This window comes from Haliotis rubra, unplaced genomic scaffold (assembly GCF_003918875.1).
Source record: "Haliotis rubra isolate DU_JTF1 unplaced genomic scaffold, ASM391887v1 Scf456, whole genome shotgun sequence".
NCBI classification, from domain to species: Eukaryota; Metazoa; Mollusca; class Gastropoda; order Lepetellida; family Haliotidae; genus Haliotis; species Haliotis rubra.
This window is the reverse complement of record NW_025767142.1, coordinates 248,431-275,866: the sequence shown is the minus strand read 5'-3', so window position 1 is coordinate 275,866 and position 27,436 is coordinate 248,431. Positions and strand designations below refer to the sequence as shown.

The 27,436-nt window shown below is 47.3% G+C and overlaps 1 protein-coding gene across 3 annotated transcripts in view; it reads left to right on the top strand.

Moving 5' to 3' along the window:
- Positions 1–27,436, top strand: part of LOC124290090 (mediator of RNA polymerase II transcription subunit 14-like) — a 67,272-nt gene that overhangs the window by 31,398 nt on the left and 8,438 nt on the right. For 2 of the 3 annotated variants that reach the window (XM_046726778.1, XM_046726777.1), the window contains exons 26-37: positions 436–484; positions 1,162–1,299; positions 1,732–1,823; positions 8,547–8,693; positions 9,692–9,766; positions 10,342–10,418; positions 11,337–11,454; positions 13,026–13,286; positions 13,500–13,677; positions 24,710–24,904; positions 25,311–25,537; positions 25,765–25,888. In XM_046726778.1, coding sequence (XP_046582734.1) covers positions 436–484; positions 1,162–1,299; positions 1,732–1,823; positions 8,547–8,693; positions 9,692–9,766; positions 10,342–10,418; positions 11,337–11,454; positions 13,026–13,286; positions 13,500–13,677; positions 24,710–24,904; positions 25,311–25,537; positions 25,765–25,888 — 1,681 coding nt within the window. The remainder of the gene's footprint in view (positions 1–435; positions 485–1,161; positions 1,300–1,731; positions 1,824–8,546; positions 8,694–9,691; positions 9,767–10,341; positions 10,419–11,336; positions 11,455–13,025; positions 13,287–13,499; positions 13,678–24,709; positions 24,905–25,310; positions 25,538–25,764; positions 25,889–27,436) is intronic. The other variant, XM_046726779.1, reaches the window with a different exon arrangement.

Sequence of the window (27,436 nt, the reverse complement as noted above, 5' to 3'; positions counted from 1 at the left end):
TGATCCAAATTTTTCTTGCCCTCTTCATCAGGTGCCAAGATCAGTCAATTTCCATCTCTCTCCTGTCTCACCTCAAGATGTACCTACAGTGGTGGACGATAGAGTCAAATGTCTTAGGAGGCGTCTCCTTGACCGAGTTAACACCCACTCTATGCCTCTTCGTAGATGCGTCTCTCCAGGGTTGGGGAGCCCATCTCGAGGGTGAGGTCGTCTCAGGGCGGTGGTCCGCCGACCAACGCCAGTGGCATATCAACAATCTGTTTCCATCGCACAGCTTCGTCTTGTCAAGGGAAAGCACTAAATGCATTAAGGAGTAATGCAGGATAAGTATACAAGCATAAAAAATATCTAGATTTTACTAGAATTGGTAATTACAGATAATCATTTGCTGTTCCTGACTGTGTTATATCGTTATGTTTTTTTTTGTGTTTCTAGTTTCTTTTCACAAGCTCTCCACTTGATACGTCCAGCTACAAGGAATCAGGTGAGTGCTAGGACCCGGGTAAACTTGGAATGTACTCTGTTGAGTAGGTGAGGTGAGGTGAAATTGGGTTTTATGTCGTACTTGAGAATATTTCACTCATATGACGACGTGCATGCGTGTGTATGTGTATGTGCGGCTGCTTGTACTAGCCCAGACTGAAGCTGGTTTTATAGTGCTAGCCCACTGAGATACCATGCCGCAGTGAAGCATGAATACCCCACTCAGACACATTATACTGACTCCGAGCCGACCAGTCCTTGTTGTACCCATTAATGCTGAGCGCCAGGCAGGGACCAACAAGTACCATATTTTAACGTCTTTTGGTATGACGCGGTCGGGGATCGAACCCGCGACCTTCCCCTCTCTGGGCGGACGCTCTAACCACTACGCCACGGAGGTGGTCTGTTGAGTAGGAGGGACGGTGGGGTAGCCTAGTGGTTAAAGCGTTCGCTCGTCACGCTGAAGAGTGCGGGTTCGATTGCCCCATGGGTACAATGTATGAAGTCCATTTCTAATGTCCCCCTCGGTGATATTGCTGGAATATTGTTAAACCGTGTAAAACCATTCTCACTCATTCACTTACTGTTGAGTAGGGTGTCACAGTTGGGATTAGTAACAAGAGTCATAATTTCTTATGTTGCACTGAACATATGTAGTCAACTTGTGACTGTCTACAGGTAACCTACAGCGTGTGACGCTCAACCTTGACCTAAGTGGGGACAATGTCCAGAAGACTGTCACAGACCTCAAGGATGAGTGGAGCGCAATGGGCCATCTTTACAGCGCTGTGCAAGAGTTTGTAGAACTCTATAATGGTGAGTCTTTTGGGTTTTTCTTACAGAACATGATGTGTGGTTATCCATAGGCACTTCAAGATATGAATTTCAAAAACAATGGAATAGATTTGTAGGAATAAACTTAGCTTTGGGTTAAGCTGCTTTTGTGTCCAGTGTCTTGGACGGTTTGATCAGTGACTGGTATGTTCATATAACGGAGATGACAGAGTTATCTCCCTTTGCCATCTAAGCACATTTTAATAGACGATGGTTTATGATTTGATTTGTCTTCATGGGTAATTGTCATTGATCATATCTGGCTGAGTCATTTTGGAATAGAGTTATGTAAAATAACTAGGTATGAGAGAAACTGGTATATTTTGCTGCTAGTCCTGGACTAATAATGAGAGGCCATGTCTTTCTCCCTGGTCTTGCTGGAGACTCTACTTAAATGTCCTTGTGTTGTGTCAGATCCCCGAACAGGCCTACAGCTGCAGTGTGATGTCCGATCCTACAACTACCGCAGACTGACACTGGCATATGGGCCCACTAGAAGCAGCATTGTGAGTTCCTCTGGTTTTAGAACCTTCAGTGTTATAACGTTATGTAAGAAAACTTGTTCCTTGTTTAGGACTTTAGTAAAAACGTGTTTCATTTTTTTTTAATTTTGAAATAAGTGTGTCTTGTTACAAGTTGTAGGAACCAAGTCATGTGACTGAGAATATGTTTGTGCTACACAAAACACCATCAGTAGAACATTGTTGTATACTCCCCAGGGAGTTGCTTGGTATTAATGTCTTATGAGCTTATGAAATGTTGAATCTTGTGCTGTAATAATGGCTTGTCATTATAGTGATGAATGATAACAATTTTAACTTACCTTACCTCATGGTAATGTGCATATTACCTTTGCTCATCCGATACAAAGATTGGAAACGTGATCGATAAGTATCCTTGTTGAATGCTATCATGAAACTGGTGACGTGTTGATCCCGTCCGGCGTGCGGAAGCACGCCCCCCAATCCCATCATGTGACAACGAGAACACGTCACTTTATCCTTTATCACACAGTGAGTTGGACGTGTATACGACATTCTGTTTCTTTTCTTACTGTATTCTTTGAGTTTTGCTACGGTAAGGTTTTCCTATTGTATCCTTCTACCATGATATAACGAAAAGCTACTCACCGTTGGCTGTTTTTTTCTCACTGTACGGTCTTTGCGGTGTGTTGTTTTGCTTTTTTTTGCCTCGCGTTGTTTATCCAGCTTCGCTTCGGCAGAATTAGGTACCTCTTTGGTCAGCCCGGGATGTTTTTTTCCTTGCTTGACCATTGTATGTATCTTGTTCTCTTTCTTTGTGTCATATTTTGTGTGTTTTTCTTCGTAGAGGTTTTTCACATGCTTGCCAGTAATGGCGGCTGTCGCTAGGCGTGGCACATACATGCAAAGCTACCTGTGTGCCCTCTGTTGTTGTTTAGTTTCATATTCCGCTTTTCCCGCTGTTTTTTCGCTTCACTGTCGCGTTAAGTTGTCGGTGTTTCTTTCTTATTTGGGTAAGCGTGTGTATACCAAAGTTATGTGGTTTTGCACGAGGGCCTTCCCTTCCCATATAGGCTTATATTTGCTTTATCATAACTGTTTGTTATGCTATATTTTCTTCGTTATAATACATTCTTCGTTAATGTTTACTAAACATGTGTTCAACAGTAATTGTTTTACTGTTGTTGCAGTTTGCCATGGTTAGTTCATGCCACGGGTTTACTGCAATCGGTGCAAGTCTCAGAAGTCGGCTAAAGACCCCCATCCTGCTTGCCCGGATTGTCTGGTCGACTCAGCGTGTACTTGGACCTCTCAGGGCCCGTTTTGCCGGCACCTACCTTCCACCGACTTTAGAAAGTTCTTAGCTGCTCGGAACAAACGTTTTACTCAACGCAAGCGCCTCATGTCTTCTAAAGACGCCTCTGCGAATGCTCAGGTTCCCTCGACGCCTGCGGCTCAGCTTGGGAACGTCTGTACGCCTTCAGCGGATCGGCGATCTACGACTTCGCCTCCCCGCCAGTCCTCATCTCCGGGACGCTCCAGAGCGAACCTCTTCACACAGGCCTGGATCGACAATGCTGTGAATCCAGGCGCTCCATCTATTCTTCAAGATTCCTGGCTTATGGAGCTCTTGGATGGTTTACTGGAACGGGAGGATCGTCAGTGTCCAGATGATCATTCTAAGGAACACGAGCGCTCCTCTGGTCGTCCATTGTCCGGAGATGACCAGCGTTTGCCCACAAATCGGCAACACTCCCCTCAACGCTCCCCGCAACCTTCACCAAGCCGTTCACCTGCTCGGGATGCTTGGCGTTCTCCCAAGCGCGCAACGGAGTGTGACGCTCACCTAGACGTTCGCCTCAGTGTTCCCCACGGCATTCCCGTTCTCCCAGGCGCTCTCCTGTACGGGACATTCGGCGTTCACCTAGGTGCCCCTAGGCGTTCACCACGACGCTCCCCTAGGCGTTCACCTTGGAGACAACTTTCACCTCTTCATCTTTGTTCGCATTCCCGATCACCTTTGTTTAGGTCACGGGATTCCTCGTCACTTGTGTCGGAGGCTCAGTTTGTTCCAGATTACGAGGAAGAAGCCAACCAGGGTCTGACGCACTTGGGCATGGAGAGTGTTTACGCCTGGATAGCTGACAGACTTATCACTTGCCCGTCTCCAGGGTCGGATATTCCTCGTGCTACCTCCATTTGGGATGAACCATTGCTTCACTTGATGAGGATTACCAAAAGTTATCTCTCAATCCTTCCATCAAGCCTGCTAAACATCGCCATTACAAGGTGCATTCTTTTGACTTTTGTGGATTTTGGCCAAACGATTGTCGGATGCTTCTCAAGATCAATACAAGGTCCCAGATGCCAAGTTGTTGGCGATTGATACGGAACTCAATCGAACCTTGAAGCGCCTCTCTGTGCTTGCTTTGGCCATGGAGGCCATGTCTCAAGATCTCTCGGAGGATAACCCTTCCCGCTTAGATCATCTTACCACTATGTTTAGGTGGCAGGCTAGAGTTCTGTCAGATGTGGTGGATTACGTTCGTTCGGCCTTAGCTCCCACCACTGTGACTAGGAGGACTGGGTTACTCGCTCCCTGTACCTGGCAGGAGGAATTCAAGAAAGACTGATGCATGCCCCCATTCGAACCCGGGCCTCCCACCTTATTCACTAGGATACCCCACGCCCCACGGATAAGATCCCGGATGTCTTTTCAGAGCATGCCTCCTTGACCCAAACTGAGATTGCGCTCCGATCTTTTCGTCACATCGCCACTTTGTCAGCGCCAGCTACCAGGACCACCAACCTTTACCAATCAAGGAGGACGTCGGTTCGTGGAGCCTTTAGAGGGCGTGGCAGGGGACGTCCCAACGACTTCAAACGTCATCCCGTCGGTAACCAAAAGGACTTGGGCAAGACCGGCAAACCCAAGTACAAGCGCCGCTGATGTTTTGGGCGGTCACGACTGGAACCTCCGGCCCCCAGCCGTCCATATCCGCGATATACCTGTAGGCGGGAGACTCGGGGTCTTCTGGTCCAACTGGACAATCCTAGGAGACCCCTTTGTCACTAATCTTCTCAAGACAGGCTACAAGTTGCCAATAGCCATGTCACCGCCTTTGACCACCTCGCCCCGGTCTCACGAATATTCTATCGTTCAACACCAGCACCTGTTGACCAACATTCAGGCGTTGTTTGAAAAGAAGGCCATAGAACAAGTACTAGAGCCCAGCAACTCCCCAGGGTTTTACTCTCCCATCTTCTTAGTACCAAAAAGAATTCTCAGAAGATGAGTGAGTGAGTGAGTTTAGTTTTACGCCGCACTCAGCAATATTCCAGCTATATGGCGGCGGTCTGTAAATAATCGAGTCTGGACCAGACAATCCAGTGATGAACAGCATGAGCATCGATCTGCGCAATTGGGAACCGATGACATGTGTCAACCAAGTCAGCGAAACTGACCACCCGATCCCGTTAGTCGCCTCTTACGACAAGATAGTCGCCTTTTTATGGCAAGCACATGGGTTGCTGAAGACCTATTCTACCCCGGATCTTCACGGGTCTCAGAAGATGAGGATGATACACAATATGGCGGTGTTCAACAAACTTTACCTTCCGGAGCCGCCACATTTTCGGATGGTATCTCTGATCCAGCTACAAACCAAACTGTCCCCCAAGGATTGGTTGGTCAGTCTGGATCTTCAAGACGCATACCTACATGTTCCCATTTACGAACCTCACCGGAAGTTCCTGAGGTTCATTTTCGACGGTCACCATTACCAGTGGAAGGTCCTGCCGTTTGGCATCTCTATGGCCCCGTGGCTTTTCACTCGAATTACAGCACCGATTTCCCGGTATCTTCATCTTCGGGGGATAGAGTTCGACCCATACATAGACGACTGTCTCTTCAATGGTTCCTCTAGCCTTTCATCCTCTTAGACGACCTCAGGTCGCGGTTTCCTCTGCCCCTTCATCTTCATCCCTTTCTTCATTGGTGGATAATCAAGTCGAACGTTTACGGCGGTGTCTCTTTGACCGAATTCACACACGACTGCGAACTGTTTGTGGATGCCTCTCTGCAGGGTTAGGGCGCTCAGCTGGACTCTCAGACAGCGGCAGGGCTGTGGTCAACCGCACAGGTGGGTTGTCACAGCAACAACCTAGAGCTTCAGGCTGTCATCTTAGCCATTCAGCACTGGATTCATTCGCTACGGGGTTCCAAGCTCTTGGTGGTGTCGGACAACTCGACAGTGGTCTGGTTGATCCGCAACCAGGGAACAACCAGCTCGGGTCTTCTCTTGAATCAGACGTTTCATTTGTTTCGCCTTCTGGACGACAACAACATCCAGATCAGAGCTCATCACGTTCCGGGTTGCAGGAACGTCTTGGCAGACGCTCTGTCCCGACCAGACAAGCCATCCCCAACAGAGTGGATGCTTCATCCGGAAGCATTCGATCTGGTTTGTCACCTCCATCACAGACCAGTCCAGTGGACCTCTTTGCAACGAAGCACAACCATCAACTTCCGGTCTACGTGTCTCCTCTTCCGGATCCTGTCACTTGGGCAGTGGACGCCCTGTCCGTTTCATGGGAGGGTCTAGACGCCTACGCGTTTCCTCCTCCAGTTCTTCTTCCCAAGGTCGTAGCCAAGCTCAAGGTGACCAAGCAGATGACTCTGCTTTTGGTCGAGCTTTGGTGGCCGGCGAGAACCTGGTTCCCCGAACTATGTCGACTCGCCAAAGGACATCCTCAACCGCTACCACAGTGGCCGCACCTTCTACAGCATCCTCACAGCGGCCAATTGCACCCAGATCCTGACAGTTTTCATCTATGCGCTTGGGTCATCTTCAGAAAGCTCTGAAATCCAAGGGTTTTTCGGCTGGTGTGGCTACGATCATCGCCTGTGCTCATAGAGTGTCCACCCGCAGCTTGTACGATGACAAATGGTCTGCACTTGAGAAGTTTTGCGCTGATCACTCTAAGAATCCGGTTAAAGCTTCTCAATTTAATGCGGAATTCCGGAATTCATCTGAAGTGTGGTACGATTTCTACTTATTTGGCAGCCCTTAATTCAGTGCTGGCCGTCAAGTCTGATAGGAAGGTCTCCAAGATCCTGAAATTACTGGCCATGCTGAAAGTGTTTAAGTTGGAGGATCAGAAGTCGAAGTTCCGCCCTCCAGCTTGGGATCTTAACGTGGTTTTACAACACCTTCGTGGACGTCCTTATGAGCCTTTGTCTGTGGCCACCTTCGAGGACTTGTCCAGGAAAACAGTTTTTCTTTTGGCGCTTGCTACTGCGGCCAGAGTTAGTGAGCTTCACACCATTAGGTTTGAACAGACTTGTCACGGTTCCGTCCATTTGGGTCTTCTCTGGGACTTCATTGCCAAGAACCAGTTGCCTGGTCAACCGGATTGTATGTTTGTCATCCCTCCTTTGTCTTCTATAGTGGGCAGTGACGACTCCGATGAACTTGCGTTGTGTCCCGTCAGGGCCCTTAAAGAGTACATCAAGCAGTCAGCAGTCAGGAGACGTACCAGGAAACGCCTTTTATTCCGTATTCTTCTGCGTCGAAGGGTGAGGTCAACAGAAATACCATCGCTTTGTGGCTTCGCTGGACTATCCTCGCAGCTTACAACTCCGCTGGTTTGCCTCACCCAACCGCCAACAACCCGCACGAGATCCGTGCCTTAGCGTCTGCCATGGCTCTGCACAGAAACTGCTCGGTCCCCACTATTATGGAAGGTTGCTTTTGGAGGTCTAACACAGTCTTCGCCAGCCATTATCTCCGAGATCTGGCAGTTCAGGATGTACAGGGGCTTCAGTCCTTTGGCTCGCTCGTGGTAGCTCAGCAACTGACGCAGCCCTCTTCTCACTAGGTGATTATTCTTTTTGTCTAATCATCTTAGTGATAGTTTTAAGGTTAACACACGTTCCCTCGTGTTGTGTTTTCCTTATCAGGGGTTCAATTGGTGGTTTACTGTTCTTGTTTCAACGATTCCAGTTCAACAACAAGACAGTTTCCACGTCCTTGGTTGTGCTGTTTTGGTCTGATAGTTTTGGCTGGTCCTCACTGGTGTCCGACCCTCCTGCCTTTCTGTCGGATCAACATGCACATTACCATGAGGTAAAAATTTATTAAAATCTAAATAGTTTAGATATGTAAATACTTACCTTACCTCAATGCGTCTTACGCCCTCCCTACTATGGATCATCTCCTCCCTGCTTTGGACTCGACTTCAGGATTCGGATAAAGTGACGTGTTCTTGTTGTCACATGACGGAATTGGGAGACGGCTTCCGCTCACTGGACGATCGACATGTCACCAGTTTCATGATAGCATTCAACAAGGATACTTATTGATCACGTTTCCAATCTTTGTATCGGATGAGCAAAGGTAATATGCACATTACCATGAGGTAAGGTAAGTATTTAAATATCTAAAATATTTAGATTTTAATAATTTTGGCCACTTTGAACAGCCTTTCAATTATGTCAGTTTCATATACAACTAATGTGCAAAATGATACAGGTCTTTATTGCTTAGCAGAGGACCATAAGCATGGAGACGTGATTAAGTATTTTTGCAGATTTTTTGGTTGTTTTCCCAACATGCACAAGACAACATCTTTGTTGAGTCCAGGGCATTAGATGTTAATCATCTAAAGAAGTAATAAGTTAATTGTGCTCATCACTAAACATGCCAAGGCTGTGTTGGTGTACTGACCTGTCAAGCTTCCTCTCAGGTTACAGTCCAGTGGCGGTCAGACGGCAACTTTCATATCATGCTCGGGACAAGTGGTCAGGCCAGCACTGGCAACCCTCACATCGTCATGGCAACACAGCTTCAGGCAGATCTCAATACCAGCAAGTCACTGGCGGAACTGGTCACAGTAAGTTGGCTTATGTCTTCATCTGACCCTGTGGGGATTCTGGAATAGAAGATAGATCCCCTTCTAACTATGCTTGTGAAAAGTTAGTGGCTCGGGTGGTCCTGCTCAAAGACTTGGTGGAATGTGATGAATTTCAGAGTACCCATTGGCTGGTAAATAATGTTAAAACTGTACTCGTTGATCAGTTTCTACAAACTTGGAGAGAAAGTAAATCACAATCATCGAAAGGCCTATATTACAATATGTTTAAGGATAACCTTTATATTGAAACTTATTTGTTGCAACTTCCTCTAGATTTACGTATTTATACCACAAAACTTAGAACTTGTAACCACAGACTCCCTATTGAAACTGGTAGATGGCATAAAATTGATAAAGAAAATAGATTGTGTACATCATGCAAGAGTAAAATTGGGGATGAATTTCACTTTATATTAGAATGCAATGAGTTTAACGAATTACGAAACAAATATCTCCCTCTATATTATTGTAAACATCCCACTGTGGACAAATATATTTCACTTATGTCTATCACATACAAACCAATACTTGTTAAACTTGCTCTTTTTGTGAAATGGGGCTTGCGTACGCTCCGTTAATGTAGTATGTATTTGTTTCATTGTTTTGCACATGTATTTGTTTTACTCTATGTCATGTATATACTCATGAGAATAAACTTTGAAGTGAATTGAAATTGATGTCATTATACCCTGATCTTGGGGATTGTTGCTCATCATGTCAGTCAGACATTAATTACCGGCTTCTGGGTGCGACCTTTAACAACATACAAAACAACCAGACATTTTTCATATGCTAGTGCTGACCATAATAGCTTAGGCATTTTACAAACATTCTATGGTTTAAGGATCCATGGCATTATAAGGGTGTACATATAGCACTGCTTTTTGGTTTCTCCTTCGCAGTGAGATTTAAAGGCTGTAGGGATGAGAGTATGACTTGTACCCATTATTTATTTGTTCTGACTGTGTTTGTTCCAGGTCCTCAATGAGACGTGGTCCCCGATGACGTCCATCAGCAAACTGTCCACAGCTACAGTAATGGGAGTCACAGTGGTCAGTCTTCTACTTTATTCTTGACCAGCCTCTGACACATGAGTTGGTTTTAACAACAGCTGATGAAACTTGCTCATGATTTGTTTGTAATGGGAGAAAATATGATGCATCACAAGCTTAATTTTTAAACTTATCCTATCTCACGACTTGCACCTCTCTCTCTTGCTTTGACTTTTAGTGGAACGACTGTAAACTTTTTTCCATAGGCCTCCTTGTCCATTCACGCGTGCACTCCATGCTGCTCTCCTTAATTAGCTTCCTAGTTCCTAATAAAGCTTGCAGCATGCTCCACTAGTTTTCAATTTTCTCTGTTGCTGCCTTAAATTCATGAGTTATCTGCTGTGTGTGCTGTGTTCTGTTTATTGCCAGACAATTGTCTGTTGAGCTCAAGTGAGGCCTAAATGTTTGCCAATTACTTGTATTTTAAACAATTTGATGAAAATGTAACAATTACTTTATTATGGCTGAGTGTTCACTCCTCTGGTTGTTTTGGTAAGTGATATATGTATATGCCAGATGCACTGTTATACTTGTTATGAGTAGATTGAGTTGAGCATCATGTGCTTCTTCTCCAGAACAACAAGCAGCCCGTCTCCACCTTCACCATACTTCCACAGTCCTCCACACACGTCAGAATCGCCTTCCGTGGAGTGTATCCTTTCATAGCCTTGGGCTCAGGGACTGAACATCCTTGAGTAGCCATTCTATTAAACCTGAATTCTTTGTTTTCAAACCACTTTGAATGACCTAACACTAAAACTAGCTGTCCATTCGATTTGTTTTCTTAAATTGTATTGTTATTTTATGATTGTAACTAGAAGCGATAGCACAGCTGCTTGACTATCATTTTTAGGTATGATCACCTCCTGGCATAAAAGACACACCAACTAGTCAGAGGGTAGCCAGGAAAGCATCTTTTCCAGTTAATAATTCCTTCAAGACAGTCTTACCGCCTCCGTGGTGTAGTGGTTAGAGCCTCCGCCAGGAGAGCGGAAGGTCGCGGGTTCGATCCCCGACTGATTCATACCAAAAGACGTTAAAATATGGTACTTGTTGGTCCCTGCCTTGCGCTCGGCATTAATGGGTACATCAAGGACTGGTCGGCTCGGAGTCAGTATAATGTGTCTGAGTGGGGTATTCATGCTTCACTGCGGCGTGGTATCTCAGTGGGCTAGCACTATAAAACCAGCTTAAGTCTGGGCTAGTACAAGCAGCCGCACATACACATACATATACATGCATGCACGTCGTCCTATGAGCGAAATATTCTCCAGCCCGACGTAAACCCCAATTTCACCTCACCACCTCAAGACAGTCTTCTGATTGGATTAGCATTATTTGGTGTCATCTTGTATTAAAGTTCTATTTTGAACATAGATATAAAAAAACTGTTGTTCATTCAAGCGTTAAATACAAATTGAATTTCAGACACATAGCTATAGTTGCCTTCAGTTTACATGTTCAGTATGGATTCAGGTGTCTGTGCTCAGATATCAGTGTCCGAAGAAATAGATTTGGGCAGATGTTTAGTGCATGTGCTCCTTAACTGGTTGATCCTTAACGGAGGCAGATACTGTCTGGATGTACATTTCAAGAGTGGCAATATCGTGGCTGTGAGGGACGGAGCCTACAGTCTGTTTGACACTAGCAAGGCTGTGGAAGGTTTCAACCCTGCCCAGGGACTCAAGGTAAGGGAGCTGCCATGGGTTAATTCTTATGTTGGCTTCATGTGTTTGGAAGTCTTGTTTGTGGTGAATCAAACATGACTTACATTCAGGGGTGGATACAGCTTTTTGAGAAAGGGGGGTGCACATTTGTTTTTCACCCGTTTTCACGGGTCATGTAATAAACTTTCAGGACAAAAGAGGGGGTGTGCACCCCTGTACCCCACCTCTGGATCCGCCTATGACATTGTTTGCCAGTTTACTCCTAAACTTAGACAGTAACCAATTCCTCCGTTAAGCATCTTCTCAAAGAGTGGAAGGTCAGGGTTTTATGTCATTTGATATATGTTTTCCTGTAGTTGAGTTATACCAGAAATTCTAAACTGTAGTTCTGTCCATTGGTTGTGGAGCCCTGTTGATATGCATAGTTAGTGTCTCCACAAACCGACCGCCTCTGTGGTGTAGTGGTTAGAGCGTCTGCCCGGAGAGCGGAAGGTTCGCGGTTCGATCCCCGACCGCGTCATACCAAAAGACGTTAAAATATGGCACTTGTTGGTACCTGCCTGGCTCTCGGCATTAATGGGTACAACAAGGACTGGTCTGCTCGGAGTCAGTATAATGTGTCTGAGTAGGTATTCATGCTTCACTGCGGCATGGTATCTCAGTGGGCTAGCACTATAAAACCAGCTTAAGTCTGGCCTAGTACAAGCAGCCGCACATACACATACACACGCATGCACGTCATCATATGAGCGACATATCTTCAAGCACGACGTTAAATCCAATTTCACCTCACCTCACCTCTACAAACCAAAGAGGTGACTTGGATGAGATGGTCAGCCCTTTTGACATGGATGATTGCAGGTTATTGTTCGAACAGTGCTCATAATAGTAGTAAAATAATGTCACAATATCTGATGTACCTCATTAGGTACACACTACAGTCCATTTGAGTCAGAAACGGACCGATGAATTGCAAATTTGTTCATTGTACAAAATTGCCACATAAATATAAATAGTACACATGTTTATCATTTACTAATACCCAACAGCTTTCTTATATTTGAAAATATTCCAGACTCCATCAAAAAAGTTGTTTAAGAAACTATCATCATTGAAAACGCAAAAGTTGTTATCTGTCGCGGCGGGGTGAAACCGCAGAAACGGAACAGCCAGTCATGGCAGGGGACATCTATAAATCTATTCCGGGAGACCTGTCGGTTCCTCGTCCGTCGTAGTGTCATAGTCACGACTTAAAGGGATGACAAGTGGTGCCACAGTTGCCTGTTGTAAGCCATCCCGAGACCAGTAACCTTGTTCAATGACGGTAGCTACCTTGTTGACACAGTTTTGCCAAGTTTCAGTCGTGATTTTGTTAAGGGATTCCTTAACCAAAACCTCTACGTCACGTAATCTAAAAGTTCTGTTTGATCTGGCAACATCTCCTGTATATATGTATGCAGAAGTTAAAGCGAAGTCCATTGGACAGACTTGGCTCCGAGCCTCATTCTCAGTAGAACTTGGTTTTATTATGTGGACAGAATGGTACAAGACTCTGTATCTATCATGTTTCTCTTTTACTCTTTCTCTTAAAGGCGTTCCTGAATCTATTTTATGACGAGAGTGTGATAGGAAGTCATGCTCGTCGCCGTTCCACCACAGATGATGACAATCCGCCATCTCCCATCGGCATGGATACCATGGACATAGGGCTGTACCAGAACCCCAGCGTCGGCTCCCCTGCCGTCAGACAGAGACAGGACGGGGCTGGGGGTTTCCGCTTCCAGAACCCCATGACCCCACCTTCCAACCCCCACACCCCTGCATCTCCGGGGGTGTCCAGAATTCCAGCAGGGGTAAGGCTACTGTAGTCATTTCTGCTGTCGGGGCTACACATTTAAATACACATGTGCAGCTCTGGAAAAGAGTGTGAAATTTGTGAGTGAGTGAGTGTTGCTTAATGCCACATCAGCAATTTTGCCGCTATTCGCAGCATCACATTTATTAGAATATAGGTACAAGTTATCCTGTGCTGTATCCAATTTTCACAAATACTCTTTACGTTCCAGGTGAACCCGTCGCCATCCACTCTGATGGGCAACCCGTCGCCAGGTACCTTGTTGACCGGGGGCTCTCCAGGCAACCCCCACCTTCATGTCCCCTCCCCCTCTTCCTTCGTCCCCGCCCCCTCCCCACAATCCCTCGGCATTCACATGCAGTCTCCAGCAGGCTCCTTCATCAGCCCAAGTAAGCAGGTCTTTGTATGACTTCTCCGCTGGTTGCTGCTTCGGTCATTGTGATGTACGCCACCAGCTTCATCTGCCACCATCGCCGTCGCTACACTTGCTTAACTCCCAGGTCCAGACTAGTGGGAGGTGGGGGGTGCTGGATAACGATCAGTTGTCCACATTCTCGTGTGTTCACAAACTATAAACTACCTCTATTTAAGATGTCTCATGTCATGATACAAGAACTGTATCATGAGGTCATCTATCAGTTTACATGGTTTTAATTCCCTGGATTAAAATTCCATTGTCATGGTCAGATTCATAATAGTATGGTTAAAATATTATCCTGGTGCATGTAGGGCTGAGTGGAAGTTACATTATATTTTCACACTCGTAAACGATGGCAGTGATGTAGCCATGAGGTTTATGTATTCACTTATTGCATCGATGGTCCAGGTTCAGTTCCCCATATTGGTACGGTGGACAGACATAAAAAAATAAATAATAAAACCTATTTCACTTTCGATCATATTTGGATTCTTCAAGTTTACACACTGAAATCTCAAATTGCTTACCTAAAAACCCGTAGGAGAATGATGCTGCACACAAAATACATGTCTGTCCCTGCTATAGTTCCATGAACGAGTGCTTCAAATGCTTCAGTCTTTCCAGTAATAGACATAATGGTGATGGCCCAGTTCGAAATTAACGTCGGTCCTTAGGCCCGAATCTGACTGAAAACCACTCGGACCCACAGCTTTTGTTTTCTGCAGGTACTTATGGCCGACAGCTTAAATTAAACTCTTTAACTCAGTTTGTCAGTTGTCACATTTTATATTTGCTGGGAATTACTTATATTGTAGCTAAAATATAGGGCCTACACATTCTTTTCAGGACCCACAACTTTTTATGGTTCAGGGTCCTTAGGGCCTGCAGCTTTTCAGGGTTAAGGGCAAACACTCACCAGATCTGCTTTGAGGCTTTGGGTTATTGGTTGTATTAACTAGAGGGTAATAATGGTGTATTTCCCATGTTTAAAAAGTGCATTATCTGGAACCATATTTAATGGAAAATTGTTTCAATATTAGATTCAACTCATTAATGACATGATCTCTTTTCCTGGGAGTTAAGCAAGTGATAATTTGAGTTACTGTAAGTGTTGTCTTGGCTCAAATTTTGTTTCACATAATTTTTGTCAAGTGAATGACATTAGCAAGCCGGAGCTGTGCGTGTTGCTGTAGGGTAACTGTGCTGACTTGTCATCTAGACTTGTGCAAGTCCAGGGATTGTGAGTGCACCCATCTGCATGCCTCTGTAGTATTAGTTCAGATAATGTTTCTTTATAGACACGGTCTCACTGAAATCAGAAATAAGTGCTCACTACAGCTACACACAGATCTGGGGACGTCCCATGTCAGGTCACTTCAAAACAACTTTGACTGACCAATGAAATTGCTAACTCAAAGGAGACATTAGCCAATCAGAAAGCAGCTTTCTTGAGGTTTATGACAGAAGTTCCAACCTTCAGACTTCAATTGCCGACTACACTTTGTTATGAATATGTTAATAAACTTCTTGGTTCAGAGGTGAGGTGAAATTGGGTTTATCGTCGTGCTTGAGAATATTTTGCTCATATGACGACGTACATGCGTGTGTATGTGTATGTGCGGCTGCTTGTACTAGCCCAGATTTAAGCTGGTTTTATAGTGCTAGCCCACTGAGATACCATGCCGCAGTGAAGCATGAATACCCCACTCAGACACATTATACTGACTCCGAGCCGACCAGTCCTTGTTGTACCCATTAATGCCGAACGCCAGGCAGGTACCAACAAGTACCATATTTTAACGTCTTTTTGGTATGACGCGGTCGGGGATCGAACCCACGACCTTCCGCTCTCTGGGCCCACTCTCTTACCACTACACCACGGAGGCGGTCTCTTGGATCAGAAATTGAAAACTTACTAAAATCAATCTTTAGAATGTGTAGTAGATGACTGATGTCATTTGGCAATATTTCCTTTGGCTACGGAATGTGGCTTTAGTTTTAAATGTTTATCTTACTGAAAAAGAGACAGAGGATGATTTTAATGCCATTAGTTGTACAGCCCTTAAGGTGGCTGTGAATGCTTGTATTAATAGCTTGTATAACCTTTTGTCATAGTTACAAAATTAGAAAATGCATTCTGATGTTCACATTCACGAGACCCGTGAAGGTCCGGGTTAGAATATTGATCTTCAGTAACCCATGCTTGTCGTAAGACACATGTCATCGGTTCCCAATTACGCAGGTTGATGCTCACGCTGTTGATCAGACTCGATTATTTACAGACCGCCACCATATAGCTGAGTGCGGTGTAAAACTGAACTCACTCACTCACTCACTCACTCACATTCATGAACTTTTAAGCTAAGTATAGTGTAAGGTTGTTGTCATGTGACCTGAAGTGGAATGTCCACATTCCTGTGTGTAGCAATAGTAAGCACTAAGGTCTAATTTGAATGGGACTGTTTAGGCAGTAACCAATTTTTGCATCCCTTTGGGGATTTTCAGCCCAAATGGTCCCCTGTACTAAATGCTTGACTTACATCCAAACTCCCCAGTCTTCCTAACAGAATCATAACCTGATGGGTCATGTGACATTATACCCTGACATAGTGGATTGGTGCTCATGGTGTCAACCACTGGTTTTACTGGGACTTGAATATTAACAAACAACCACAATAGGGCTGGAATAATATTGTGATGTAAAACATCATTCACTCAGTTGCTAAGGTATTTTTCTTTCTTTGGTTAATGGATACAAATGTGACTGGCTTGGCATATTTTTTTGTCAGTAATGAAAAACAATTCAAAGGAAATCAATAGCATAAGCAAAACATCTAATCATTTCACAACAGTGTAAACAAACTCTTTGTTGCTCTATGACTCCTGTGACATTCATTATCTTGTAGATATGTTTTTGTGCATTTTGTTTTGAGAACTTGTGTGGTTTTTTTAGAAAGAAGTTTGAAGCAAGTAAGAAAAATAGGCCTTTATAGTTTCAATAAAACCCATGTTTCATCAGGCTTTTAAGATATCTCCAAGTGATGTTAAAATATAAGAAGAAAAAATGCAATCCATTAGAAGTAACTTTATGTGATTCATTTAAATGTATTTCCACTTTAATGTAAAATGCATGGATGTAAAAAATTATTATAGAATTGCAGGGTATGTTTGGAATGAATGAATGAGTTCAGTTTTTCCACTTACCCGTAATAGGTAATCCTTTGAATGGGGATGCTTCATCTTCGAATCCCTGATTTGAGAAACAGATGATCAATATTTGTCTAAAGGTTGCTTAGTAAATCTCTTTGTATCATTGGTTATGGGTTCATCTTTGAGCACTAGCCCATCTCGTGTTTACAGTGTCTGAGTAACATTGGCCATCTAACGTATAAAGTGCACCTGATTTGCAAAATCAGTTTTGTGATTAGTGTGCGATGAGCCTTGGGTCTTAAGCCTTAAACCTTGAACTTTGGGCCTTGAGCCTTGAGCCTTGCTCATCATGTTTGACTATGTAGATCTGAACATCTGATGAACTGAATTGGTATTGTAATGTAAATTGTATTCATTTCATTCAGTACTAACAGACTTGTTATTTATTGGTGACCAATGCAACTCTTTACGTTGAATGCTGATATTACTGAATGCCGTTTGTGATGGTGCTTTTCCATCATGTTGCTTGTGATGGCAGCATGGCTTGACATGGTGTGTAGGACCATGCTGAATCATGTTGCTTGTGATGGCAGCCTGGCTTGACATACAGTGTAGGACCATGCTGGATCATGTTGGTGCTTGTGATGGCATCATGGCTTGAAATACTGTGTAGGACCATTCTGGATCCTGTTGGTGCTTGTGATGGCATCATGGCTTGACATACTGTGTAGGACCATGCTGGATCCTGTTGGTGCTTGTGATGGCATCATGGCTTGACATACTGTGTAGGACCATGCTGGATCATGTTAGTGCTTGTGATTGCATCATTGCTTGACAAACTGTGTACGACCATGCTGGATCATGTTGGTGCTTGTGATGGCATCATGGCTTGACATGCTGTGTATGACATGTTGTGTTGTCTCACTGTCAGACTGTTTGTCATCACCTCACCATGTTTCATGGTTTGTGTGTTTCCTGTTCAACCTCATGTTATATATCATGAGAGGTTTCAAAGCTTTTTAAGTAAATTGCCAACTGTTATCTCATGCTTGTGATAATTGACATGTAATATTGTCAGACTATCATTCAGAAATTATGAGACCCGTGAAGATCCGGGTTAGAATTAGTCTTCAGTAACCCATGCTTGTCGTAAGAGGCGGCTAACGGGATCGGGTGGTCAGACTCGCTGACATGTCATCGTATCCCATTCTTTTTCAGAGAGATCGTCCTTGGGGTACATATTATGCATTTTCCGGCTGAAAAATGTCCTGTGACAGTTGTATCAATGTTTTTTTAATAAAAAGATTGAACAATAAATAAACTCTTTTATTTATTATACGGCCCCTACCTCACGGAGTTACCTCCCTTAGCGCATGCGCACCAACTGGGTAGGCTCCTAGACCCGTATCATCATTCCTTCTGCTGTCACTGCCGTGAACAGACGTGTTTATAATAGAACGCACTTCATGAGCCGGACAGCGCTGAAAGCTAATAAGAAAGCTATGTCTGAGACACCACCTGTATGTATGGTCTTTATTTGCCTAAAACAAGGAACAGTAAAGCTTTACAGTTGGTTGTTTCATAATTGTGACTTTGTATTAATACAAAATCTGCGAACTTTCCGTGGTTTACGCCGCGTGTTGCTCTGCCATGGCGGGAAGTTTAGCGTGCCATGTGGTCGTAATATTGCGTATTAAAACCAACTATTACTTTCCGTGGTAACCTTCACGTATTTTTCAATGTTTTCTACGTGTTTATATGCTGCTGGCGCTGTTAGCTACATGCTTGCGTGTTTGCTTTCAGGCCTTTTCATCCTGTTCGGTCTGTGGACAGAGAGAAATTCCACGGGCGACAGGCATGAGCTATCGTTGCCTGTCTTGAGAAGACGGGCCACGACGCTGAGTCCTGCCCTATTTGTCTGGCCTTTTCCCCGGGCCCAGAAGAGGCGGCGGCGATCGTTGTTTTATCGTTGAGATCGTGGCGGGGAGGGGGACCTGGCGCAGAGTCCCCGTCTAAAACAAAACGTCACGTCAAAAAGGGAAAAATCCGAGGCCCTTCCCCTCTCCTACCGCCCGAGTGGTTTTGACATGTCGGTAATGGACTCTATGTTTCAGCAGCATATGGACTCCGTGAAGAAGTCCTTCGTTCGGGAGTCGGTTGGAGGTCTCCGGCAGGAGTTCCTCGCCCACTCGGACGGGGGCGAGAGTCTGGGGTGGGATCGCGGGCTCGGCTCGATCCCTCAGCCTTGAGGCGTCTGTAGATCCGTTGCCTCTGGCCGGATCCGGACGCCTTCGGCTGCTCGAGAGAGGAGGTGCTCCCAGTCCCCTCTCGGAGTTAGCGCGCGAGGACCGTTGAGTATTCCTGGTATTCCGGTCCTTGCGCACACCCGCCCCTTGAGAGCGGAGGCACCAGTTCTGCCTGGCCTGCCTCCAGCGTCTCGGGACCGGGGTCCACGCACGCCGGCTGGCGCTGACGTGGAGCCGTCTGTCTGTTCTTCCCTTCCTGTGGTTCCTAGCGCTAGGCAGTCCACCGGGTCGGAGTTCGGGTCCTCTTACGGAGGAGACCCAGCCTCTGACTCGGGCTCGGGCGCCGAGGCAATGGAGCTTGGGGAGGTTGAGGAGCAGGACAGAGGCTTCCGTTTTGCTTCGGCCTTGCAGGAGGTCCGGCAGAGAATTGCCGAGGGCCTACCCCAGGCCGCGGTGCCTGCTGGTTGCGTGGACTCGACTGAGTTCCGCTTGCCAGGCGAGGCGTTTGCCCCTAGGCAACCCTCGCAGACGCAGCTCCGCATTCTGCCTTCGTTGTTCTCGGACGTGGTCGATCCCCTCTTGTCTGGTGCCCGAGTACGGTTTGACTTACCGGATCTCGTGCGCGGCTACCAGCTTGGGGAGGATTCCCTGTTCGTTGTGCCAATTGTGCACTTGTAGAGCGGGGAGGCTGTTCCTCCGGAGCAGTTCACTTCGGCGTCCGCCCCCTCACGAGGAGGTCTACGGAACGCGATGCAGCAGGTGCGGGTGGTGGTCCATGAGGCCTACCTCTCCTCGGTTCAGAGGTCGGCCCTGGAGGCGGAGGGGCATGCTGGCGACGTGTCGCCGCATGTCGTGCTGCTCCGTCAGCTTTCGGAAGTGCAGGCTCACCTCGCGCGCGACTCTTTGCGGTCTGCTGCGTCGACGGTGATGTGCGCAGTCATGGGGATGCGCAGGCTGTGGCTGTCGACGTCTAGGTACTCGGCAGCAACACAGCAGACCTTGCTGGCCCTCCCTTTCCGTCTGGGAGCGACCCTCTTTCCAGGGGCCCAGCAGGTCATACGGGAGGCTGCCGCTGCAGCTACCTCCTTCAAGGACTCTAAGGCCTTGTTGGAGCACCCGCGGGTGTCTCGCCCCCGCGCTCCCGTGCCACCTTCCTCCGCCGGGGTGCAGCCTACACCGAGTCTGCCGGGCTGGCCGGCCGCTTGGTAGGGGTAGGCGGAGGAACAGGTCCGCCAAGGGGTAGGGGCAAGGAGCAGTCCTCGACTAGCTCCCAGCCTTTTAGCCAGGCGCGGGAGGTCTGCCCGACCTCCCGTTAACCCATCAGGCTGCCGCTCAAGCCGTGTGTCACGCCCAGTCAGCTCCGCTACTCGGGTCTACACACAGCTCCCTACCCCATATCCCAGTGGGAGGCCGCCTCTCTCTATTCCTGCGGAATGGGAGAAGGCTACCAACAACGCTTGGGTGCTGGCCACGGTCAGCATAGGCCATCTCCCACTGTGGAAGCGAGGTCCGCCCGACTTCACGGCATCACGTCGCGACTCCGGTGCCGTCATGTCAAGCCAGGGCGGACATATTGGCGCGGACAGTTCAGGCTCTGCTGGACAAGTCCGCTAATCGAGCGCATTCCACCGGGAGAGGAACAGAGGCGGATTTTTTCCACGTACTTCCTCGTCCCGAAGAAAGACGGCGGGTTCCGTCCGATTCTCAACCTCAAGGGGTTGAATCGCATGCTTTCGAAAGTACCATCCTTCAAGATGGAGACACTGCGCTCGGTGATCTCATCTGTTCAGCCCGGCGATTGGCTCCGTCAATCGACCTAAAGGATCGTATCTGCATGTACCCATACATCCATCGTTCAAGCAGTACCTTCCGGTTCTCTTACGACGGGATGTATTACCAATTCAGGGTGCTCCCCTTCGCATATCGACTGCCCCAAGGGTGTTCACCAAGCTCATGTTAGTCCCAGCTACCCTAGCTTCGCTCGCAAAGGAAGGCGTTGTTACCCTTACCTAGACGACTGGTTGCTCGGAGCACTAACACAGCCAGCGAGTCAAGATGCTACTCACACAGTGATAGACATTCTAACTTTCGACTGGGGTGGATCATCAACCTCAAGAAATCCGACCTGGTACCCACCCAGGACTTGGTTTTTCTTGGAGCGCGATTCCAAGCGAACAAGGATCTCGTTTCCTTTGTCGCCCGACCGGGTCACCAGAGTTCGGAGATGGTATCTTCATTCCTCTCCCAGCCCCAGGCACCAGCACACGACTTGGCTCCGTCTACTGGGCCATATGGCGTGACGATCTCTGTACTGTGGCGGGCGCGGTTGAGGATCGTCCCATACAGCAAGCTTTGGCTCGGCTGTGGACTCACCGCGGAGGATCTGGGCGCGCAGTCTCACAGTCCCCGAGTGGTTGACACCTCACCTTCAGTGGTGGACAAATGTCGGGAATCTCACCAGGGGTTCCCTTGGAAATCCGGCGCCAGCTCTCACAGTTCAGACCGATCGTCCCTCACGGGCTGAGGGGGTGTTCTGGGCAGTCTGTCGGCTTCGGACTCTGGTCGAAGCGAAGCCCACCTTCACATCAACGTGTTGGAACTGAGAGCTGTGCGGTTGGTATTGGCTTCAGAGAGCATGTCCGTGGCCAGGTAGTCCGTCTTCAGTTAGACAACCAGGCGGCCATGTCGTACATCCTGAAGCAGGGAGCCACGGTGTCCCCAAGCGCTCCTCGGGGAGCGTGGGACTTTCTCCTCTGGTGCGACCAGTGCGATTGTCAGGTACTCCTGTTTATCTCCGGGGCTGGAGAGCGTCGCGAGCAGATCGCGCTCGCCCGGATCCTGGCCCCGCGAGCAGTGGATGCTTTCGACAGGCAGATATTCACAGTAATCTCCCAGTTGTGCGGGTGGATTCGAGGTGGATCTGTTTGCGTCCGGCGGGGCGCATCAGACACCCGTGTTCTGCTCGGATACCGGACCCAGAGGCGTTGGCTGCCGCGCCTTCCTGCTGGATTGGACGGGCAAAGTGCTCTGGGCGTTCCGCCGTTACCACTCATTCCCGTGTCCTTTCACAGCTGTCCACCCAGCCAGCTTCGGCTACTTGTGCTACTGGCACGCTTTGGCCGTCACAGAGCTGGTTTCGGTAATTCTCAGGTTTCTGGCTCAGCCTCCTGTTCTATTACCTTGGCGACGGGACATTCTCACTCAGAGCGGGCCCCCCCAAATCCACGGATTCAGTGGGTGGCTTGGCCTCTGTCAGGTCTAACCTCGAGGCACGCGGGAATTCCTGCAGCAGTTGCAGACACAATTCTGGCCGAGGTGGGATTGACAAAGCGTTCAGTGCGAGGATAGGTGGTCCCGCTATGCGCGCTGGTGTTCAGATAGGGGATTGCAGATCCCTTTTCTGCGGATTTAGTCCGTATTGGAGTTTTGCAAGCTCGTTTGGAAGAAGGCCTGGCGACCATTGGCGGCTACTCCACCGCTATTTCCACTTTTCACACCCCTGTCGATGGTGCTCTTCTGGGGCAGCACCCTCTCGTGCTGGCGCTTTCTGCGCTGGCGGAGCGGATTCGACCTGCTCTCAGGCGAACCAGTCCACCTTGGGATTTGTCGATGCGTGCTCGATTGGCTGTCGGTCCCACTTTCTCACACCTATCGGCTATTTCCATTCAGTTGTTGACCTGGAAAGCTGTTTTCTGGTGGCGGTAACATCTGGTGAAGTAGGGTTGGCGATTTACATGCTATGTCGTCCGACCGGCTGACTGTGTTTCACCGGGATCGTGTCAGTATTCACCTCCCAGATACTTACCGACCGAAGGTCGATCACGCTTTCCATGTGACAGCTCCTATCGAACTTCCTACTCTTACCCAGCCTTCCACATCGGGGACCACTCCTCTGAGCACTCACCCGTTGGATGTCCGTAAGGCGCTCAAAGTCTATATCAAGCGAGCGCGGGGAATCGTGCGGGTACCCAGCTGTTCTGTTGTTACGGTGGCAGGAAGGCTGGTCTGCCAGCGAGCAAGCAGACTTTGTCTCGCTGGCTAGTCTCGTGTATTTGTGCGGCTTATCAGGCTAAGGGCAAGCCTCCCCTGAGGGGTTGAAGGCTCACTCGGTCAGGGCAGTAGCAGCCTCAAAAGCTTTTGCATCGGCACTCCCCATTGAAGAGATCTGCTCCGCCCGCTATTTGGAGCCGGTAAACGCGTTTATCGCCATTATCAGCTCGTCGCATTCCGTAATCGTCGCGAGCTTTGGCCGTACTGTTCTCTCCAGTGGACAGTGTCCTGCCACCCTGACCGAGTGAGTCTTGGTTTATTGGTTTGTTTTGGCTACTGTACAATAATTCCATTATTGACATGTCTGTGCTACTGTGTGCTCACTCAGAGAACCTGTACCCCTTTCGATTCTCTGGAGTTACTATATCGTTAGTGAGTGGTATTTTGCATTCCCCTCACGATTGCTCTTATGTAAAAGCCACTTAGTGGGTGGGGATTCATTGACATTAAGCACTCGTGCAATGTCTCATTATGCTAGAGGTTAGTCTTTGAGCACAATTCCTCCCTGTCAGTTCCCCTCCCATAATGCCTCTCACGAGCGAAACTGGGACAAGTGACAGGTGAGTGTTATGGCGTCTGTTCAATTTTTTCCATGATCTGATCGCTATATTTGTGTGTGCTTGGACAGAATTCCCTCCTCCCTGGCCTCGGTCTTTGGGAGTCTGTGTTTATGCATAATATGTACCCCAAGGGCGATCTCTCTGAAAAGAATTAACCAAACCTGCAGAGGTTTTCAATTCTTTGAAGAGAGTCGTCCTGGGTAGGGCCTCCGCCTCCCCGCAATTCTGTTCACTGATATATTCAGCAGAAGGAATGATGATACGGGTCTAGGAGCCTACCCAGTTGGTGCGCATGCGCTAAGGGAGGTAACTCCGTGAGGTAGGGGCCGTATAATAAATAAAAGAGTTTATTTATTGTTCAATCTTTTTATTCAAAAAACATTGATACAACTGTCACAGGACATTTTTCAGCCGGAAAATGCATAATATGTACCCCAAGGACGACTCTCTTCAAAGAATTGAAAACCTCTGCAGGTTTGGTTAAATTGCGTTGATCGATGCTCATGCTGTTGAGGGCGGTGGGGTAGCCTAGTGGTTAAAGCGTTCGCTCGTCATGCCGAAGGCCCGGGTTCGAATCCCCACATGGGTATTATGTGTGAAGCCCATTTGTGGTGTCCCCCGCCGTGATATTGCTGAAAGATTGCTAAAAGCGGCGTAAAACCATACTCAGTCAGTCAGTCAGTCATACTGTTGATCACTGGATTGTCTGGTCCAGACTCGATTATTTACAGACCGCCGCCATATAGCTGAAATACTGCTGAGCGTGGCCTTAAACAACAAACCAACCGAACCAACCATAAATTACAATGTGTGTAAATGTAAATATGATCAAGAACTTGATACCTTTTTTATGTGTTGATGTCTGAATATGCTTGAATGATGAGGAAGTAGGTACATTGCTGCTGAGAAAATGCTTGTTAGTAGGCAGCAGAACACATGTCCAACACAATCTAAGGTGAGTCCCTCCATGTAACATGTTGCTGTTTCTGTGTATTAGGTATGGTGGAGGGTGGGTCACCTTACCCCAGCTCCAGCCTGGCGATGCCGTCCCCTAACCCCCGGAACTGGCCGGGCTCCCCGTCTGTCCAGGGACCAAGTCCGGCATCTCACCACATGGTGGCATCCCCAGGGCATCCTGCTCTCCACTCCCCTCAGACACAGCACAAGGACTCGGACCACAGCAAGGCATCCGGTGAGTACCCTGATCTGGTTTGTTTGGTCCAGAACTCATTATCTGTTGGCTCTAATGTTTGAAGCAATGTATTTTTGATAATTGTGATAATAGGCTATATTAACTCTTGATTTAATGGCATGTTCACGTGCACTGGTCTTAGATCCTTGTTGTAGTAGTATACAGTCTGTCATTGTTCAAGGTTGTTCTTATTAGGAAATACGGAAACACAACCATTTGAAAAAAACACATGCATTTTGACTTTGTGTGATTCAAGCACACATAACATTGTTCTTCCTCGTTTTGAGATATGACTCAAGTAACCTTTCAACTGATCTCATCTGTTATTTGGAAGGGGAACTAGTTTCTTTTTAAAAATGTCATACAATAAGTTCAATCAATTTCTCATTCGATCCTCTATCACCAGTTGTCAGTCCACCATCCCGAATGCTGCCCCAGAGGTCGTGGGCAGCGTCTGTGCCAACCCTGCTGTCCCACGAAGCGTTCAGCAACCTGCTGACCCCCAACACCATGCCCACGTCCTCCGTAGCCATCGCAGGGATGCAGCCCTTGCCAGCATCTCCCATCGAGAGGTTCTTCGGCTGTGTGTACATGCGTCGACATCTGTCACGCCAGATACAGAGTGATGACAGTGTATGTTGACAATGGCTATAATCTGGTAACTTGTTGAACATAAATGATAACAAGATAAGTGCGAATAATCAACTATAATTGTTATAAAGAAATGTATCATCCCCACTATCTGAATATACATTTCTAACTTCTAAATTCACTCAAAAATCTTGTAAGGAGTTTCTGTTTGTCCCCCAAATGGCCTTGAAAGCAAATCGTGAGTTACTGGATTGTATTCCTGGTTACAGTTGACAGCCCTGCCGTTCAACGAGCCAGGAGTGAATGTGTTTAAGGGAGAGAGTCTGCAGTACAAAGTGAGCATGAATCAGGCCAACTTGCAGACTCTACAGATGAAAGCCTTCCCCACACAAGGTAAGTCATGGCATGGTCTGAGTTGGACCAGATGTTCAGAATTATTTTGGACTTTCCCGACACATCAAGCACACATGACATAATATGACTGAACTACTGATGAAAGTAACATAATTCTTTTTCATAGAGATCGTCCTTGGGGTACATATATGCATTTTCTGCAGCTGAAAATGTCATGTGACAGTTGTATCAATGTTTTAATAAATATATTGTACAATAAATAAAATCTTTTTTAGCTATTATATGGCCCCCACCACGTGAAGTTACCTCCCTGCTACGCATGCGTAGCCAACCAGGTAAGCACCTAGGCCCGTATCATGATTCCTTCTGCTGTCACTCTAGCGTTCACACGTATTTACCCAAGAGTTACTAGCTGATTTACTTCTTGTAGGAAGAATGTCTGAGACTTCAACAACTGTATGTATGGCCTTTATTCGTTTTGAGAAACGTTTTATGGACTTGGCAGTCTGTTATTTCATGTGACTTTGTATTAAACTTTTACGCTAGCTTTCCCATGGTTTTCGCATGTGTTGCTATTCCACGGAGGGAAGTTTAGCATGCCACGTGGTTGAAATATTGCGTTATTATTAAGTATTTCATGTCGTCGCATTCACGTAATTTTCAATGTTTTGTATGTGTATATTTATGCTGTTGTGTTACACTGTTAGCTACATGCTTGCGAGTTTGCTTTCAGGCGTTTACGGTGTGTGCTGCCTGCGGGCAAAATAATCCCTGTTCAGATAAGCATGACAAATGCTTATGCTGCCTGGAGAAGGCAGGGCATAACCCTGACATCTGTGAGTTGTGCATGGGCTTCTCCTCTCGGGCCTAGAAGAGACGGGCTGACTTCCTTTTTTATAAGGAATTGCGTGAGACGGGAGGGGACTTGACCAAGGAGGTTGTCCCGTCCAAGGCCAAAAAGGCTAAGCAAACTAAATCTAAGTCTACTTCGCATAGTCGCACTCACCGTCTCCATCCAGTGGTATTGATATGTAACTTATCACACAATTGTTTCAGCAGCATATGGACTCCGTGAAGTCCCTCTGTCACGAGTCGGTTGGAGGTCTCTGGCAGGAGTTCCTCGCCCACTCTGATCGGGGGACCAAGAGTCCGGGGGTGGGATCACCGAGCTCGGCGCGATCCCTTGGCCTGGAGGCGTCTGTAGATCCTTTGCCTTTGGCGTCGGGTCTGGACGCCTCGGCTGCCCCGGAGGGGGAGGGTTCGCTCCCAGTCCCTCTCTCGGTGTTGGTGCAGGGTCCGTTGAGGATTCCTGGGGTTCCGGTCCCTGCGTCACCCGCCCCATGAGAGTGGAGGAGCCAGTTCTGCCCGGCCTTCCTCCCGTGTCTCGGGACCGTGGTTCGAGTGTTGTGTCGGTGGCTGGAGCTAAGAGTTCCCTCGGCTCTTCCCTTCCCGCAGCGTCTGTGGCTCGGCCTCCCACCGGGTAGGGGTTCACCGACATGTTGCTCAGACTCGACTGAGTTCCGCCTGCCGGGTGAGGCGTTTGCCCCTAGGCAACCCTCTCAGACACAGCTCCGTATCTTGCTTTCC